The 15,886-nt window shown below is 45.1% G+C and overlaps 1 protein-coding gene across 1 annotated transcript; it reads right to left on the bottom strand.

Annotated features, from left to right (window-relative positions):
• Positions 1 to 970: 970 nt before the first annotated feature.
• On the bottom strand, positions 971 to 15,563 carry pole (polymerase (DNA directed), epsilon). Its single transcript, XM_079161748.1, has 48 exons — positions 15,348 to 15,563; positions 15,086 to 15,221; positions 14,873 to 14,953; positions 14,737 to 14,781; positions 14,562 to 14,654; positions 14,301 to 14,455; positions 14,063 to 14,207; positions 13,899 to 13,979; positions 13,695 to 13,802; positions 13,508 to 13,618; positions 13,012 to 13,097; positions 12,801 to 12,920; positions 12,539 to 12,671; positions 12,336 to 12,449; positions 12,039 to 12,251; positions 11,842 to 11,949; positions 11,637 to 11,765; positions 11,449 to 11,551; positions 11,164 to 11,310; positions 10,925 to 11,070; positions 10,557 to 10,705; positions 10,329 to 10,421; positions 9,665 to 9,967; positions 9,326 to 9,521; positions 8,936 to 9,150; positions 8,277 to 8,379; positions 8,092 to 8,172; positions 7,882 to 8,004; positions 7,497 to 7,706; positions 7,152 to 7,364; positions 6,913 to 7,056; positions 6,682 to 6,822; positions 6,425 to 6,578; positions 6,181 to 6,287; positions 5,791 to 5,967; positions 5,440 to 5,663; positions 5,091 to 5,311; positions 4,760 to 4,964; positions 4,451 to 4,624; positions 4,046 to 4,171; positions 3,285 to 3,417; positions 2,989 to 3,196; positions 2,777 to 2,908; positions 2,410 to 2,603; positions 2,111 to 2,311; positions 1,893 to 2,018; positions 1,399 to 1,488; positions 971 to 1,286 (listed from the first exon to the last, which is right to left on the bottom strand). The coding sequence occupies exons 1-48, from the start codon at positions 15,413 to 15,415 to the stop codon at positions 1,164 to 1,166; spliced, it is 6,888 nt and encodes a 2,295-aa protein (XP_079017874.1). The 5' UTR covers positions 15,416 to 15,563; the 3' UTR covers positions 971 to 1,163.
• Positions 15,564 to 15,886: the final 323 nt, after the last annotated feature.

Raw genomic sequence — 15,886 nt, 5'->3', positions numbered from 1 at the left:
TGGATCGACATCTGCCACGATGGATGGAGCAGCACGATGCAGTCACATATCAGTTTGGAAGTTGTTTATGATACGTAATAAGCTGCAAATTCATATCATGATCCATCTTAAACTGGTAGTGGTTGTTTCAATCGATCCCAGTGCTAAGCTCAATAACTGCTGTCTGATCTAAGATGTTTTTATTAACAATTTAAAATTTAAAGAAGTAAGACAAGAGGCCCTAAGTGCTCCTTCGTCCGTCATCAGACGTGTACAGCAATTGTCAGTGAGAAGCTTTAAAGAGCCAATCTACTTGTGCCTGAGATCAGTGTCTGAAATGTGATTACTTGTCTGGGAGACGTCATCTGTGGGGCAACGAGGTTACAGTGAAGGACGCGCATGGGTTAAGATCATTATCCAGACCAGCTCGCAGTGAACAACATTTTTACATTCAGTAACAGTAAAAACTGAATTCACAACCAGCCAAAAGCACCTGATCTTTTCATATCATCACTGTGGAAATTGCTGAGGCTGAATTTAAATGTTAAAACTGCCAGAAAAATACTTGAAAGGTTCAGATTGGCTAAATAACTCCTCAAACATAAAACTCAAAAACAGAGAACATACATTTTCTTTGCAATTGCCGCACCGAAGGAAAAACTCAAATTAACGACAAAGCAATTTGCAATAAAGCAGCATCAGCCGTGTGTTTTGTGTATGTGTGGGGGGTGTCAAGCCAGAGTAGTTTAGGTCACAAGCCATAACCGACACATTAGCAGCCAAATGAGGAGGAAGCTCAGCTGATGACTGGTGATGAATGAAGGTCCCCAGAATCGATGGCACTCAGGATGTTTATGCTTTTTCCTTTGAGGCAGAACTGCAGTGCATTTCTACAGCACAGAGTGAAATAACTGAGCAATGAAAGCATTCAGACTCACAGTTAAAACACAATATTTATTAACAGTGACAAAATATAATTATTTTATGGCATAATCAAGACTTCAAACATATCTACAGTCCACATATTTCTCCTTAAACCTGTCCCGATTACGCACCATCACAGAGCATAGAAACAGACCTCGGCGAGGCAGATGAACAAGTTGACGAAAAGTGTCCGAATACAGCGTTTCCAGATTGAGAAGTGGTTGCCACAGTTGCAGCCGAGGGAACGTTGGACGTCACATTCATTGAGCCTTCTGGTTGATCTGTGGGCTCATAACAAGCAACCAGTCGATGGTCTCCTCCAGGAAGCTCATGCTGTAGTGGGACGCTATGTTGCGAAACACTGTGATCTGCTCAGAGAAGCTCTTTTATTGGAATAGAGGGGAAAAAAACAGCTGTTAGAACAACGTCAAACGGGAAGAATCGTGTGCTTTTATCACAAAATTGAATTGATGTGATGAATTTGAGAGCAGGAACCTTGGTTGGGAACGTGAGTCCAAAGTCTCCGGCACATTTGCAGTACAGAGCCATGTTTGCTTCCTTCACTCCTTTACATTTTGTACACACCTAAAATCACAGAGTGCTTTTTAGTGGTGAGGCAGCTTCAGCTAAATTATTCAGTGTTGTAGAACAGATTTTGACCATTAATGACTTCTTCACCTTCAACATTTTAAATTATTTTTTGATACTGATGGTACCTATAGGATTACCTACTCACTGTCCCAATCAACAGAGATTCACAGAAGAGATTCTCTCTTTCAATATACATTTTTAAGTTCAAAAAGTATTTTTTGCTTTAAAGATCTTTTGGCATTTGCCTTTATTTGATAGACACATAAAGGAAACATGGGGGGAGAGGACAGCAAAAGGAAAACATTACAGTTTATGTATTAACCACGAGGACAACGGACACCCTCAAAACTTATCTAGTTATTAATCTATTCAGTATAAAAATGATAATTTCCCCTCACCAGGTCCTGCAGCGTGTAGCTCATCAGTTTCTTCTGCAGAGCTTCCACCAGAGCCATCTCAATACACTCAGTCTCATACTGCGCCTGGCAGTTGGAGCAGAACCACTGAGGCAAAACCGATCCATCCTGAGGAGAGGAAATAACGGTTCATCTAACTGGAATCACGAGTAACAACAGCGTTGATTATTATGCCAGCATATCGGTGCTCCTCCTCTCACTTGAGCCACAGATGGGTCCTTGCAGAGGTCGAGGTCACGACAGAAATTGCATTGGTGGCAGATGACCTCAGGCAGGACGTAGGAGCTACAGGGGTCACAGAACTGGGCTGCCCCTGAAAACTCTCCGACGTCCACCAGACGCAGGAGGTCTCTCTTCAGCTTGTTCACCTGGTTCACTATGTTGGCATCCAGGGAAAGGACCTGGACAGACAAATGATGGAATTGCCGCACGGTGAGAGGAAAATAACGACTTCATGCAACAAAAAGAGCTTTGTAAGTTGGAGTACTTGGTGATATACCTGGCAGACATATTTGATAAACTCCAGTGCTGGGTTGTTGAGTGGCAGGTGGGATCCAGGCAGGACGGGGAACATCTCCGAGGCCTGGTTGACACTCCTGGTACCCGTCACCTTCTTCTGGATTTTTTGAGTGATGGTGAAAAAGTTCTGTGTGAGCTCGTTGGACACATATTCCTGGGAGAAGGAGATCATTCCTGTGGGGCAGAGTTTTAAAAAAAAAACATTCCATTTGAGAGGAAATCCATCTAAATACACTTTAAAGCTTCCCTTCGTTTAAGTGTAGCAATCACTTGTCTGCGGCGGCTCTAATGAGTGGTTTATAAAACCCCCCCAAAAAAGGAACTATTTAGTAACTAAAGCACCTTACCAGGAAGCGCACTCAAATCCCCCACGGCCTGCTGGGAAGCCTGGCTGCCGCCACGTCTCTTGACTGGCGTTGCTCCAGGAGCGTTCCGCCTCAGCTCCTCTTTCATGCTGTGATAGACCGCTGCAATGTAGGCTGGCGGGGAAAGTTTGTGCGTAAGAATTGGCAGAAAGAGAAGACAAAACAATCAATCGAGTATAGATTCATTTTTTTACCAGAGACAGTCATGAGGAAGTATTTCTGGCAGGAGGTAGTTTGGGGCAGATACTGCATGATGTTCCAGTTGCTCTCAATCAGCTCCTCCACCTCATCCGTCTCTCTATCACCATCATCTTCCTCAACGTCTGCTTCATCCTCATCTTCATCCTCACTGCCCTCCTCTTCTCCCTCCCCCCGGCTCTTTTTCTTCGGTTTGCCTCCTGCCTGGAAAAAAAACAAAAACATGGAGGAATGGGTTTGTGTTCTGCTACTTTAAATCAGTGCAAATATATTGTAAGGCAGTTTGAATTACCTCTCCGAACATGATGCTGGAGGGCAGTTTGCCCTTCACCCCTCCGTAGTTGGCAGGATCCATCCACAGCAGGAACTCCCAGCATCGGGAGAAGGAGATGGACAAAGAGTGGAAGATTTCCTTGGAGTGGATGCTAGAGGAGAAACAGCCAGAGATCATTTTTCAGTTACAATATTATAAGAGAGAATGAAAAGTCAGTTTTTTGATAAAATACCTTGTTGAGATATTTTGGGGATGACTACTGTACTTTAAAACTCATTTAAAACCAGGAAATGATCATTAGCAAGGCTAGAACAACATTTGGTGTTTGCAATATTGCAATCACCAAATGACATTTCGTTTACGGTTACAATATTGATAGATTTTTTTATTTATTGGCCTAAATTCACTATTGACTTTCCCCTCCATTAGTCTAATGGGCGGTCTGCGTTACAGTATTCACTCTCATGATGAAGACCGCAATACCATCTATGGCTAACAACTCACTGCTCTAATGAGTAATTCTGTTTATTTCTTCTGACACAGACACAGATACGGACGACTCTTTTAATACAGCTACATTAGTTTTACATTTTTATCATTTCTATATATGGATGCAGGTATGAATGAGTATATGTATATCATTTTGTATTAAGTAATACATAATAAATAATAATAATAAATAAATAATATTTTACAATAATTGCATAAATCTGGTGATTAACATTCCTTCACAATGCAAAGATCTATACATGCAGACATGCAGAGGATAAATGTGTTACCTGTTGGTGATGAATTCCACATAGCCGATGGCATCGTCTATCCTGCGTTTCTTAGTGCACAACATGATCCTGTTGAAGTTTCCGTAGACCACAGTGGAGCCGAGACGCTTGAACTCTGAGACCAACCTGACAGCAGAATGATTAATAAATGATGACATTGTTGCTGTTATGTATATCAATAGGTGGCCAAATAGCAATGCAACATTCACAACCAGACATCAATAATATTTGACCCAAGGACAGCTCAGCTAATCAGAAACTCAATAATAGCGTTGCCCTCATTGAAGACGCTAAACGCTCTCCGATACAACAGGTGGCTGATACATGACACAAAAGATTTACCATTATGACTAAATAAACTATATGTATATTTTTTTGCAGTATAGAGGACGACGTGGCACTCACTGTAGAAACACCTTCTTCATCATATTGTGCAAGGTGCGGTGCAGTGCTGGGTCATAGAGCAGAGAGCTGGGGGAACGCAGCCAGCGGTAGAAGTGCATCACCTGGTTGTCTGCGTACACGTTGTGGTACTGCGTGATCTCTCTGACCCATCCAACCACCATGCTCTTCAAGATCCTGCTCACACAACACAGAGCAAAACACTGAGGTGATTTAAAAACACGACATGCTTCCTTGATTTACTGTGTTACACCATGTGACGTGTGGGTTTAAACAGTCACACACACACACACACAACAGATGTTTACACACCTGAAGGTGTTGGAGCAGAGAGCGGTCTCATCATAGCTAGCGAGAGCGCTGGCTGCCTGGTTCCCTGACATCATGTCCTCCAACGAGGCCTGCTGGATCACATCAAAACTGACACCCAGACTGGCTCCACCCTCCATGTCATTGACATGTTGTGATTGGAGGATGGTGTTAACTGCCAGGCTCTGCAGGTCCAACTCCACACACACTGAAAGAAACAGAAACAGGATCATCCATAAAGACAGAGAAAGACGCTTCATAAAATATACAGTTGCTTCAAGATTTATTGCGTCTTTTTGGATGCAGATTAAGTGTGTTTCTGGTGTGTTAGCACCTGTGGAATAGCATCCTTGAGAATTGATCTCCACAGAGCCCCTGTCATCACTTTCCATGACCAGGCGACTGTCATCGGCCTCTTTTCCTCCGAGGTCGGGCCTGGCTGTGGGTGAAAGCCACAGCAGGTGGTTGTGTTTCCGTAGATGTCTTGCCAGGAACAAGTCTGAGCCGAAGATCGACACATCCTGAGGCAAGTTCCCCACAGGTAAGTGGTAATACCTGAAGGCAAGGGTTAGGAGTATTATAAGTTCAAACGTTTCCTGACTACGGCAACAAAGCGAGCATGCCGGGGTGTTAAATAGGTAGAGAAGATGAAGTCCACAGAGCTAGCAGTGTGTAGTTCGTACCTGGCCATGTCGAAAGCCTGAGACAAGCAGCTGTCCAGGTTGAGGTAGTGGCGGATCATGCGCCGGGCACCGTGGCGTTGCCAGTCCAGCACGTTATAGCTGATCTCATCAACCACGTGTACCGGAACGACTGGAAACTCTTCAAGCACCGGCATCCCCGCTGACAACCGCCGCAACTCCCAGTTTGACTGCACGGCGATGAGGGTGGGCCCACGGCGCTCATCCTGTCAACGGCAGCAGACACTCGGTTATACATCACCAATTCAGCCACATGAACAGAAGTAGCAGTAGTCGGTGTGTGTAATAATTAGAAGATAACTACGTATTTTAACAGCTCGTAGTGCGTTTTACCTTGTAGTTTAGAAGTATGCGTTGGAGAGCGCGGTTAATAGCCTTCGCGTCGTTTTCAGCTCGGACTTCAAAGTTGTGTTTCTCTGGAGGCAGGAGTTCTTCGCTCGTCTTCTCCAGGAGAGCAGTGCGCTCAGCTGTGTAGAGGTTAGACAGGTTGGGCATCTGGTTGCTTCTGACCTTTAGGAGACAAAATAAAGACCGACCTTAAGGATTGTTCTCTGCCAGCTGGAAAGGGATGCATCGACGTTGATATCAGCCTTATTTCTCCTTTGGTAAATTAAATAGAAAATCTACTATTAAGCTTTCACTAAAGCCGCCACGCATTTGTTGGCACTTGACAAGACCAACTACGATGACCGTAGAAGAAATAAAGAAAACGGTTGTTCTTACTGTGTCCAGGACAAAGATGCTGGCTTTGCGCTGAGAGGGGATGAACAGGCCAAACAGAGCCTTATGACCCTGACTGTGATGATACAGGTAAATGTGGCGAACACTCCCTGAGAGGACAGAGGAAACATAACACCGCCGAAGATTAGGTAAATGGTAAATAAAAAAAAAACAGTCAAAACAATAATCCCTATAAAGATCATTCTGACATCAATTAAAAAGGACCAGTGTGTCAGGCGGGTCTTACCAGGTTCCAGGTAGCTGAACTGGGCCAGAGACCTCATCTCCAGATGCTCCAGGTCAAAAGTGTCAGCCTCCCTGCCAGCCAGATCCCTCACAACATGTTTGTTGACCATGCACACACATCCGAGCTGCACCAGTGCACGAAACAGCAACGGGACCTGAAGGAGAGCGTTGCATTCTGTTTACAATGGCATAACAGCTGGACACAAAAAGCATCATGAGTGAGGTTATGAAAACCTCCTGGAGGTCTATATACGGTACCTGTGTTTCATAGACGCCTTCAATGTCCGGGGCAGACAGGTCAGCGTTGATCTCATTGATGTGCTCCTGGTACATGTCCTCTGGTACACAGTACTCATAGAGGTAGTACACGATGTTGGAGCGAGGCAGCAGGCGGTTCACCTGAAGACGAAAAAATTTATTTTTTATGACAACACATTTATAAAAATGTTAATGCATTTGTTCTTTTTACTGCATTTTCTTATTGCATACCTTTTTGTATGTGGCTCCCTCCTCCTGTTTGGGGACTTTCTGATTGACATAGAAGACCCGAGGGATGTTGAGCTTCATGCAGTGGAGGTCATTTCCAATCACAGCCCACAACTTGTACAGACCAGGATGACTAGTCTCTGCAATCTGAGAGGAACAGGAGAGAAGATTAGAGGATTTTCTTTGGATTATGGCAGTTGTTAAACTGACTCGAGGATGATAATGGGGTGACTTCGCCTCACCTGCACAATTTGCCATGGCATGTCCAGGATGCTGCGTGCGGTTCTGCGGAGGAAGCTTCCCAGGCCGGTGGTGGGGCCATCTCTGATCACTCCTCCCCCTACGGGCTGAGCTTCACCATCCAGCAGCCTCCTCCTCTTCTTTCTCTCCTTCCTCTGTCTCAGCTGCAGCTCCCACTTCTTCTTATGGTAACGCAGCCACACTAGCCGCTCCTCCTGTATACAGACGCAAACATTGTTTTTATCTGTGTCATGTCCAATCTATTCAGAGGGCATTAGAAATTGCCTTAAGACGAGGAATCATCTGACACAACATGCAAAACTTCGTGCTTGTTGCCGCTAGCTTACCCGGGTCTTTCCCCTAGGTGGGGGCGGGCCCAGGATCTCTCTCCAGGACTGAGTGAGCTCGACATCCTGAGACTCCACCTGGCTGTCCTCTCCCTGAGAAGCCCGCTTCCGCTTGGTGCTGATGAGGATGGCTGGCTGCAGAGGTTTGGCTCGCATCCCAAAGTCCTCTATGTCTGCAGCTTGGCCTGCTTCAAGAGGCTGATGGGCCACCTGAGAGAAAAGCAAAAAACGGTGCATAACAGGGCAGCAAGGTGGGCTAGTGGACGGAGACGCTGCCTCCAACCAGAGGAAAGTCAGCGCGGTAAATATCTGCACATCCCTCGAGTTTCTGACCGAGGACTGTGTTGACAGTTTGACAGAACATGTTGCTGTGAGGTGAACAAACCTGTCTCTTGCCCTCACTGGTGAACAGCTCACTGATTTTCTTTTGCTTGTAGATGTCATTTTTCTCCAGGAGTTTCTTGTGAAGCCAGTCAGGGTGCCTCACTCTGGGTACCGGATTCTTCACCTGATGATGAACAGAAACAATTCAAATCCTATCTATACATCCGCTGAGGATAGACCGTGAGATGAATTAAATGTGTTCGATTTTTACCTGTTGAAGAGCTGCAGGGATGGTGATGATTTTCTGGATGGCACTTCCCAACCGCTCTATGTAATAACTCCAATCAAGAATCTGAAAAGGTTCACCAACAGAAATTTGAATGTCAGAGTAAATGTCACACAGAAAACTAAAAGCAAGTGCATTCAAGTGCAAAAAATGTATGTTTATAAACTCACAGTGCGGATGTCCAAGTCATGCAGGCTGGGCAGTTTCAACCACTTACGAAGGAAATGCTTCTTCACACTGGGCTCTGCCTGGAAGATGGCAAGAGGAATGGCTCTGATGGAGAAAGACAAATCAATCAGTGGTAAACACAAAGCTTATATTTCTTGTAATATCACAAAGTGTTTGTTCTCCACAAACATTTACCATCTGACATCATTTCATTCGATCCCACAAACATCAGAATATCTACCACATCTATTTTTATGGCAGCGTGTTTTTATCCAAGTTGTGCCCTTAATGGACAACTTACAGTGTAGATAGAGACGGAGACGCCTGGCTAAAGCATGTGGATGTAATTGTATCTTCATTATCACTTCGTCACGGTCATGTCTTACAGGGACACTTGGGGACAAGGGAGCCGTCACTAATTAATAGCACCTGTACATTTCCTAATACGACAGGTCGAAATGTCCACTGTAAGAAAAAAACAAGAGCCACGGAGACCACAAACAGCCGCTCACACCTGGAATCTGTCTCGCCTTAAACCTGCTTACACAGCTTGGCTTTGAGATCAAAAGGGTGAACGTTTTACAGAATATATACAATGTTAAAGAACGCCTACTGTAATAGTTTGAGTAATAAAAGTGTATTTTGAGAGCTGTTGTCCCACCTTTCTGTGACAGGTGAACCCTCAGGTTTCCGGGAGATGATGTAGCGACAGCTCAGACCTTTATCTTTCACCATTTGGTCTCCCAGGAACTCAGCCAGTCTCTTAGCCGTGCTGATAGACGTGGACTTCTGCTCTCCGTAGTCCTCCAGCCTTCTGGACATCGAACGATTCTCTGAAATTAGTTCAAACAGCTCCGTGTCTGGCATGTTGGCAGCCTGGAAAAGCAACGAAATAAATAAATCAGCTTTTGTGAAGAAGACAACTAACTATTTTCAGATATTTGCTAAACGCCTGGTTGACCCAAGTTACACAAAACACGTCTGAAAGCATGATGTGAATATCTTGTAAGACTAGACTGGCGTTTAATACATTTTGATCACAGGTTTTTACCTTGCTGTACAGAACGTCCAACCAGTAGTCGGCCACTTTGGCCACGGAGGAGTACACCTCCTCCAGAGTGGTTCCTTTGAGGAACGCCTCAAACACCGACGACTGAAAAATCTTAATGAGCTGGAGCTCTCCCCTCCTCTTCACTTCAAAACCCTTCAACTCAGCCAGAGAGCCGTCCTCATTAAACACAGCGTACCTAAAATTAACAGAGGAGACTTAAATCAGAACCACTGAACATTTTCAAATGGTAGAAATTGGTAAAAAAAATCCATCCAATCAACCAGGGACAGTGGAACATTACATTTAATCGCAGAAAAACACAATCCTCTAGTGCTTTACCTTTTCTTCAGCTTCTTCCCTTCCTCCTTCGAGGCCGGCAGGATCATGGCCAGATACGGTCCGTCCACCTCAAAGAAGATGCTGTTCTCCGACTTGATGTTGTAACTGAGGGACGCAGGGTCGATCAGCTCGTGGTACTGATCGTTGGTGAATCCCTCCTTCACCAAGATGTTCAGCATGGCCCCTGGGTAAGTGATGGTCACCTTGGGCTTCTTCTCATTGCTGGTTTTCACCACAAAGTTCTCAGGGAAGGTGTTGGGCAGGACACACCAGATACCATCGGTGTCCAACTCGAGGGGCCTCCTGAGTTGCGGAGCAGCAGAAGTGACAAACGTGATGAATGCGAAATGGGAACGTATCGTTTTTAAATTCACGTATTAGGAAGTTTGTCGACGTCTTTAATTTCATCAGGCAAGAACACGATGATCTAAGCCAGTCATGCAACCGTAATATGACCTGCAGTATAAACAACATCTGCTACTAAAGTAAAAGAGCAGGTGCTGGATAAAAGCCCAAATGTTGGCAAGAATGTGCTGATGAAACGTTTGTTAAACGAGGCGGTGGATCCCTTCCTGCTCTATCTTTCCTGAGTTGGAGCTGACCTCGCACTGACCAAAGAGGTGATTTCTGCGATGCGGCATCTCCTTATCGATACGACACTCACCCTATTTGTTCAATGAGCTCTCTGGCCTGAGTGATGATGTTGGCTCCAGTGTAGCACACAATGCCAGCCATCTCCATGGAGTACCAGCGCGCCCTGATGGAAACACGAAGGCAGCACAAACATCAGGTCTGCAGCAGAGTCCCGTTAAGCACCAGCAGCGAAGGCTTAAGAGCTCACGTAACAGTGCGTGTAAGGAGATATTTGATGGTTTGATTGAGTGACTCCTACCCTTTCCTCATGACGTAGCCGTAGAAAGAGTTCAGAATACATTTGTGAGCCAGCTGAAGAGAATCGTACAGGATCTCCATGTTTTTGCAGCGCTTCATCTCAGCAGCGTCTCCGCTGTCCTGAGCCGCTGACAGCTTCTTCTTCCACACCTTAAGCAAAGGTAGCAAGTACTTTACAGCAAGCGGTTTCAATGGGCAACAAGAATTTGAAGCACAGAGTGCAATTACAAGTTGTGTTTAACGGCTGAACTGTGAGAAATTGAAAGGAAAAAAAAACACTCGAAACATATGGAAATATGTAATGAATTGAAAATAGCATACAACGTGGGGATGGTTGTAATTTAATTTGCTGTAAATACCAAAGCGTACCTTGTGAAGTCCTTTGAATTCGTAACGGCGATCTCTGAACGCTCTCACGGTGTCGACGTAGAAGGAGTTTTCTCTCTGACAGATGGTGGTGACTCGCTCCTCCCGCTTGGTGACGTGTATCTTCTTATAGGCCCTCCTACAGTAGTCTGAGACAAAGACAAGACAGGTCGTACTGTGGTTTGGAGTTCAGTAATTTAGAATGCCGATATATCCAAAACCTAAAAGAGAAAAGAAAGTACCTGCCAGACGTTTCTTCTCATGTTTGGCCTGCTCCTCCCTGTTCAGCGCGTGGAAGGCCCGCGGTGGACCGTTGGGGAAATACGGCGGGAACTTCTCAGACTCAAGTTGCTGCTGGATGCGGTGGAACTCACTGCGGCTGGCTGGCACTGCAGACGGAGGGAACAGTGTGAATGTATTTTACTGTATTCAACCCCTCATGAACACCGTAGGACCACTGTTGGCAGGTTTTGAGTCTTTTAGCTCCTCAGTTCTTTGTCACAAACATAACAACAACCATAACTTACTGATTTCCCCTCTCCATTGCCAGGCCATCCTCCTCTGGCAGGTGGCTCCAGGCTTGTTAAAGTCACAGGCAGCACAAGTGGCCTCATCAACCGTCGCGGATGGCTGTAAAAGTAGAAAATGAAGTATTGAATTCCATGTTTTTCTATATTTTTCATCCCGTGCATATTGCTTTTGAGTTTTCTTTTACCTGCAGGCGGTTGGTGAGGATGATATTTGGGTACATCGCCCCAACGTCCAGATGGTAGATGAGGGGGCATTCAATCCTGTTTGGGACCTCCTTCAGGGAAGTCAGCTTGTTTTTAATCTCCTCGCAAACCTGAGAAGAAAAAAATATATATATATTTAACAACTTCAACATTTAACAGCCAATGCCCAAATTGGAGTCAACATACCTCATTAAAGTTGGTGACTTGCTCCAACGGTATTTTCTCCTCTTCCTCAATGGCATGGCGCATCGTCATCTCAACTCTTTGCAGCAGGAAGTCAAATGCAGCCGGGTTCTGTCAACGCACCAGACCAAACTGTCACGCTCAACACAAACAGAAAGCAGTGGAGTGAAGAACCGGCTGAAAGTTGAACCGAGACGTACCATCTTGAAACGGCAGGGGATGTCACTGCGAAACACTCCCGACTCCAGCGCCTCCACGTGGCCGCCCACGTAGGTCTCGGAGTCCATGACGTGTCCGTCGTCGGTCATTTTGTTGAAGACCTGCTCCTGCTTGTTGGGGAAGATGATGTTTGCGTGGAAGGCCTGCACCATGAGCAGAGCTTCACACAGAGTCCCAGAGCCTTTACGCAGCACCTGGAAGAAAAGACAGGATTATTTAGAAATGCACCAGATTATTTTAGATTTTAGCGTTTTATAGATATTTATTTTAAGACAAACCTCATCGGGCTCCATGGGGATGATGGTGCACAGAGCGAAAATGAAGGGGTGAACATATTTCATGTACAGGTAATATGTGGCCACGGCATCCGACACAGAGTAGGTAGCTAGAGTCTAATAGAAAAGTAGAGAAAGGACAAAGTCAACAAACGAAATAAAGTGAAATCTTTATTTCCCGAGCTGTAAGAAGTCCATTGGTGTACCTGTGGCTCTTCAGTTGCCATGCGGCACATCTCCTCCGGGTCCAGCTCCACTGGGTCGTAGCCCAATTTGGCCTTCGCTGCTGCCTTCAAATTATGACTTCCCACCGGCAGATAGCTGTCTCTCTTTACCCACCTGACACAAGAGGAGAAGCAGGTTGGAAGGATGATGTGAGATAAAGAAAATGATCTGAAATGAATCCCTATGTTTATGTTTACATAAACCACACTGAGATCATTTTAACAGTGTCAGAGGGCTGCAAACCTATAGCAGTCCATGTGGATGGCCTGACTGGACTTGTACTCTCCCTGGTTATCCTTCTGGAAACCGATGTCCCGGTACATGTTCAGTCCGTGGAGGGCAGCCCGGGTCTCGATGAAAGGCCTTGAAAGAGTGGAAACAGAGTGAGCGAGGTGAGAGATAAACATCAGAGTACATGAATCATTTTTACAGAAACGCCAAAATGACGGCTCACCAGTCAAAGAAGTCTCCGTTGTAGGTCACAAAGATGTTTGGCTTTGTTTCTTGAACGTGATCAAACCACCTCTGAATGAGAGCCGCCTGCGGCCAAAGTCAGATCACCACATGTTATTACGCAGCCGAGAGCGTTACATTTAACCTGAACAATAATATAAATACAACACTTTTGTGTTTCGCTCCCATTTCCTGTGAGATCTAACACTTCTTCTGCTACTTAAAATGCTTATTTCTCTCAAATTTGTTTAAAAAAAAATAATAAAAAAATCATGTTAGTGAGCATTCTGAACTATGACTTGCATGGAAGAAATACTGAGACAGATTTAAACAAATTTGTGAAAGATGAGCCGTTTGAGTGCCTAGAAAAAGTCTTTTAGATCTTTTAATTTAACTCGAGAAAAATGGGAGCAAAAACAAAAGTGTTGCGTTTTTATTTATTAATTATAAATAAGTATAAGCATCCTGTCTTCGCTCTTTGAAGACAGTATATCTACCTCATCATCCTCGTTGAAAATGGTGAACGGGCCTTCATATTCAGGCTTGGGAGTGAATTCAAAATCCTCAATGTTCTCAGAGACGATCTCTCTGTTTGTGATTAGAAACCCCTTTAAAAATCAAACACAAAGTTAGACAGACTGACACATTAATAACAGAATACTACATATCATAAATGCAACTCACCTGTCCATCAATCATGTAGGACATCATCATAATCTGATCGCTCTCTGCGTCCGGGAATTTCAGTGGCAGCTTGGTGGTCTCGATGTCGAAAGCCATAACTACAGGGTCCTAAAAAGAACAAAGAAATCAAAACAATGCTTTAATGAAGTCGCTGAATTGACGTCAGATCCCATGTTGCAACGTAATGAATAAAAATCCTCATACCGGTCGCTCCACAAGATCGTCTCTCCTAACAATCTCTGGTAGGTAAGCGCTGCCTCTGTATCGGACATTATACCAGTGAGCCTGAGAAATAAAGACAGCAGAGATCAGAACAACAAGCACGCGAATCTTCTAAAACATCACGACGACGGAAATTCGATCTTTACCACGTGGATCTTGAGGTCGATGGACAACCGCACATGATAGGGCACGTCGTACTCCCTCATGTCCACTATGTTGTCCAACTGGTCTGAGATACTCTTTGAACTCCCGGCTTCATCTGCCGAGGCCACATTGCCCCCCGATAGGGCACTGCAAAAAAAAAAACAACAACACCGGTGTCAGCAGATGAATATTGAACTGGAACTAACAGGTTATTATTAGAAACTGACGGTTTGGTGGTACCTTGATAACATTGCGGTGTAGGAGTCGTTGGACTGCTCCCTCTCTCGGTTCTTGCGTACTGCCGGGGAGATCTCGCGCTTCACCTTCATGAGGTCGTCCACGGTGCTGAACGACAGCTTGATGTAGCTTCTCTTCAGCCCGACGAGATGGTTCGGCTGAGGAGAACAGGCCAGCACAGGTCAACATGTTGGTAAATGTGGCCGTTGTGTTCAAATCTCCTTTCCGTTACATAATATACACGAAAAAAAAAAAAACTCTCACCAGGTCGAGGTCCTCTTTTGGGATAACTTCAAGCTTCGCCACCTTTCCTTGAAACTTTCTCGAAAAGTACGAGATGACTTCTCGCTCACAGTTCTGGAAGCAAAGGCGTCTTTAAGGAGCAAGTTGTTGAAAGTGATTTCATGGCATGAGAACCAGATGACAAACACCGTCTTACCCTTTTCGTAGCAATGTAGAAATATGGCTTGAATGGGAGGGCCACCTACAGACAGGATACGTTAGAGCAGTGGAGAAGGCTGTGAGGTGTTTGCACATTTTAATGTTTCATGTTTAAAAAAAAAACAATGTCACACCTTGAACCTGCTTCCATCGTCCTGTATGAAATAATAGTCCACAGCACTGATCATCCGCTTGTCCTCGTCCAGGATCTCAGTCTAAGAAGAAGAGAAGTGTCTCATTTAATACCAGACATCCAACAGGCCAGACATGACACCGTGTGTGTGTGTGTGTGTGTGTGTGTGTGTGTGTGTGTGTGTGTGTGTGTGTGTGTGTGTGTGTGCGCTTACAGGATGCATGTTGATCAGCCAGCCTGTTTTCTCCCCCGGCTCCTTCATCCTGTCGAAACCGAAGCGGGCATCCATCTCGTCGGTGAACTGGCTGCGCTCGAGGCGCTTGAGGGCCGACATCGCGGATGCATCCTCCCTGTTTACAAACACACACACAACAGCTACTTTACACAACAGGTTGCTTAAGTCACATACTAAATACCACTTGAGAGTATATCGCGTCCGTGTAGACTACTTTCAGAGGAAGCATGGATTGACTCACTGGTTCTCCTGGTCCCCTCCACTCTGTCCTCGCTCCGCTTTGTACCGTCCACTGTTTTGTAGAACCATCTTCTATCTTCGGTCTGCCGGCTGCCACACGGCGAAATAAACCAAACTCCCGCTCGGTTTGTTTAAAGCTGTCAGCAGAGCTGCATTTGAAACGATTTAGAAGTTATTTAGACAGTTTCCTCCGCTTTTCTCTGTCGCTGTCACTGACGCTGCTTGTGTTTTCTTATTTTGGCGCGTTCGTGCAGTTGCCGCGAGAGGAGCGCAGAGAAGAAGATCAAAGATCGTTCATGAAAAAGAGGAATCACTCAAACCGAAAAATCAGCACCGTTTTGAGTGGTAACGTAAACGCCCGCAAGCTTCAACCATGGACACCTTTACCTTCTCTCATTCGTCACATTTTCATTGTAAATTCCTTCCTTCACATTTGAAAGTTTTCAGGGACCGACTGACATTTACAGACCGAACAACAAGTGGTTATTTATTGTATCCACGTTTTTAACCACAGAGTGAGACACGCGTCACAGACAAGAT

This window comes from Pholis gunnellus (assembly GCF_910591455.1).
Source record: "Pholis gunnellus genome assembly, chromosome: 6".
NCBI lineage: Eukaryota > Metazoa > Chordata > Actinopteri > Perciformes > Pholidae > Pholis > Pholis gunnellus.
The sequence above is the reverse complement of the archived record's forward strand: the minus strand, read 5'-3'. Positions and strand labels throughout refer to the sequence as shown.

Excerpts from the sequence above, each read along its gene's own strand:
- pole (XM_079161748.1), bottom strand. The coding sequence starts at position 15,415 with ATGGTTCTACAAAACAGTGGACGGTACAAAGCGGAGCGAGGACAGAGT. Across the intron at positions 11,552-11,636 it reads TCCTCACCAACCGCCTGCAG|CCATCCGCGACGGTTGATGA; the intron begins GTAAAAGAAAAC and ends CTACTTTTACAG. Across the intron at positions 3,418-4,045 it reads GTGGAATTCATCACCAACAG|CATCCACTCCAAGGAAATCT; the intron begins GTAACACATTTA and ends TTTCTCCTCTAG.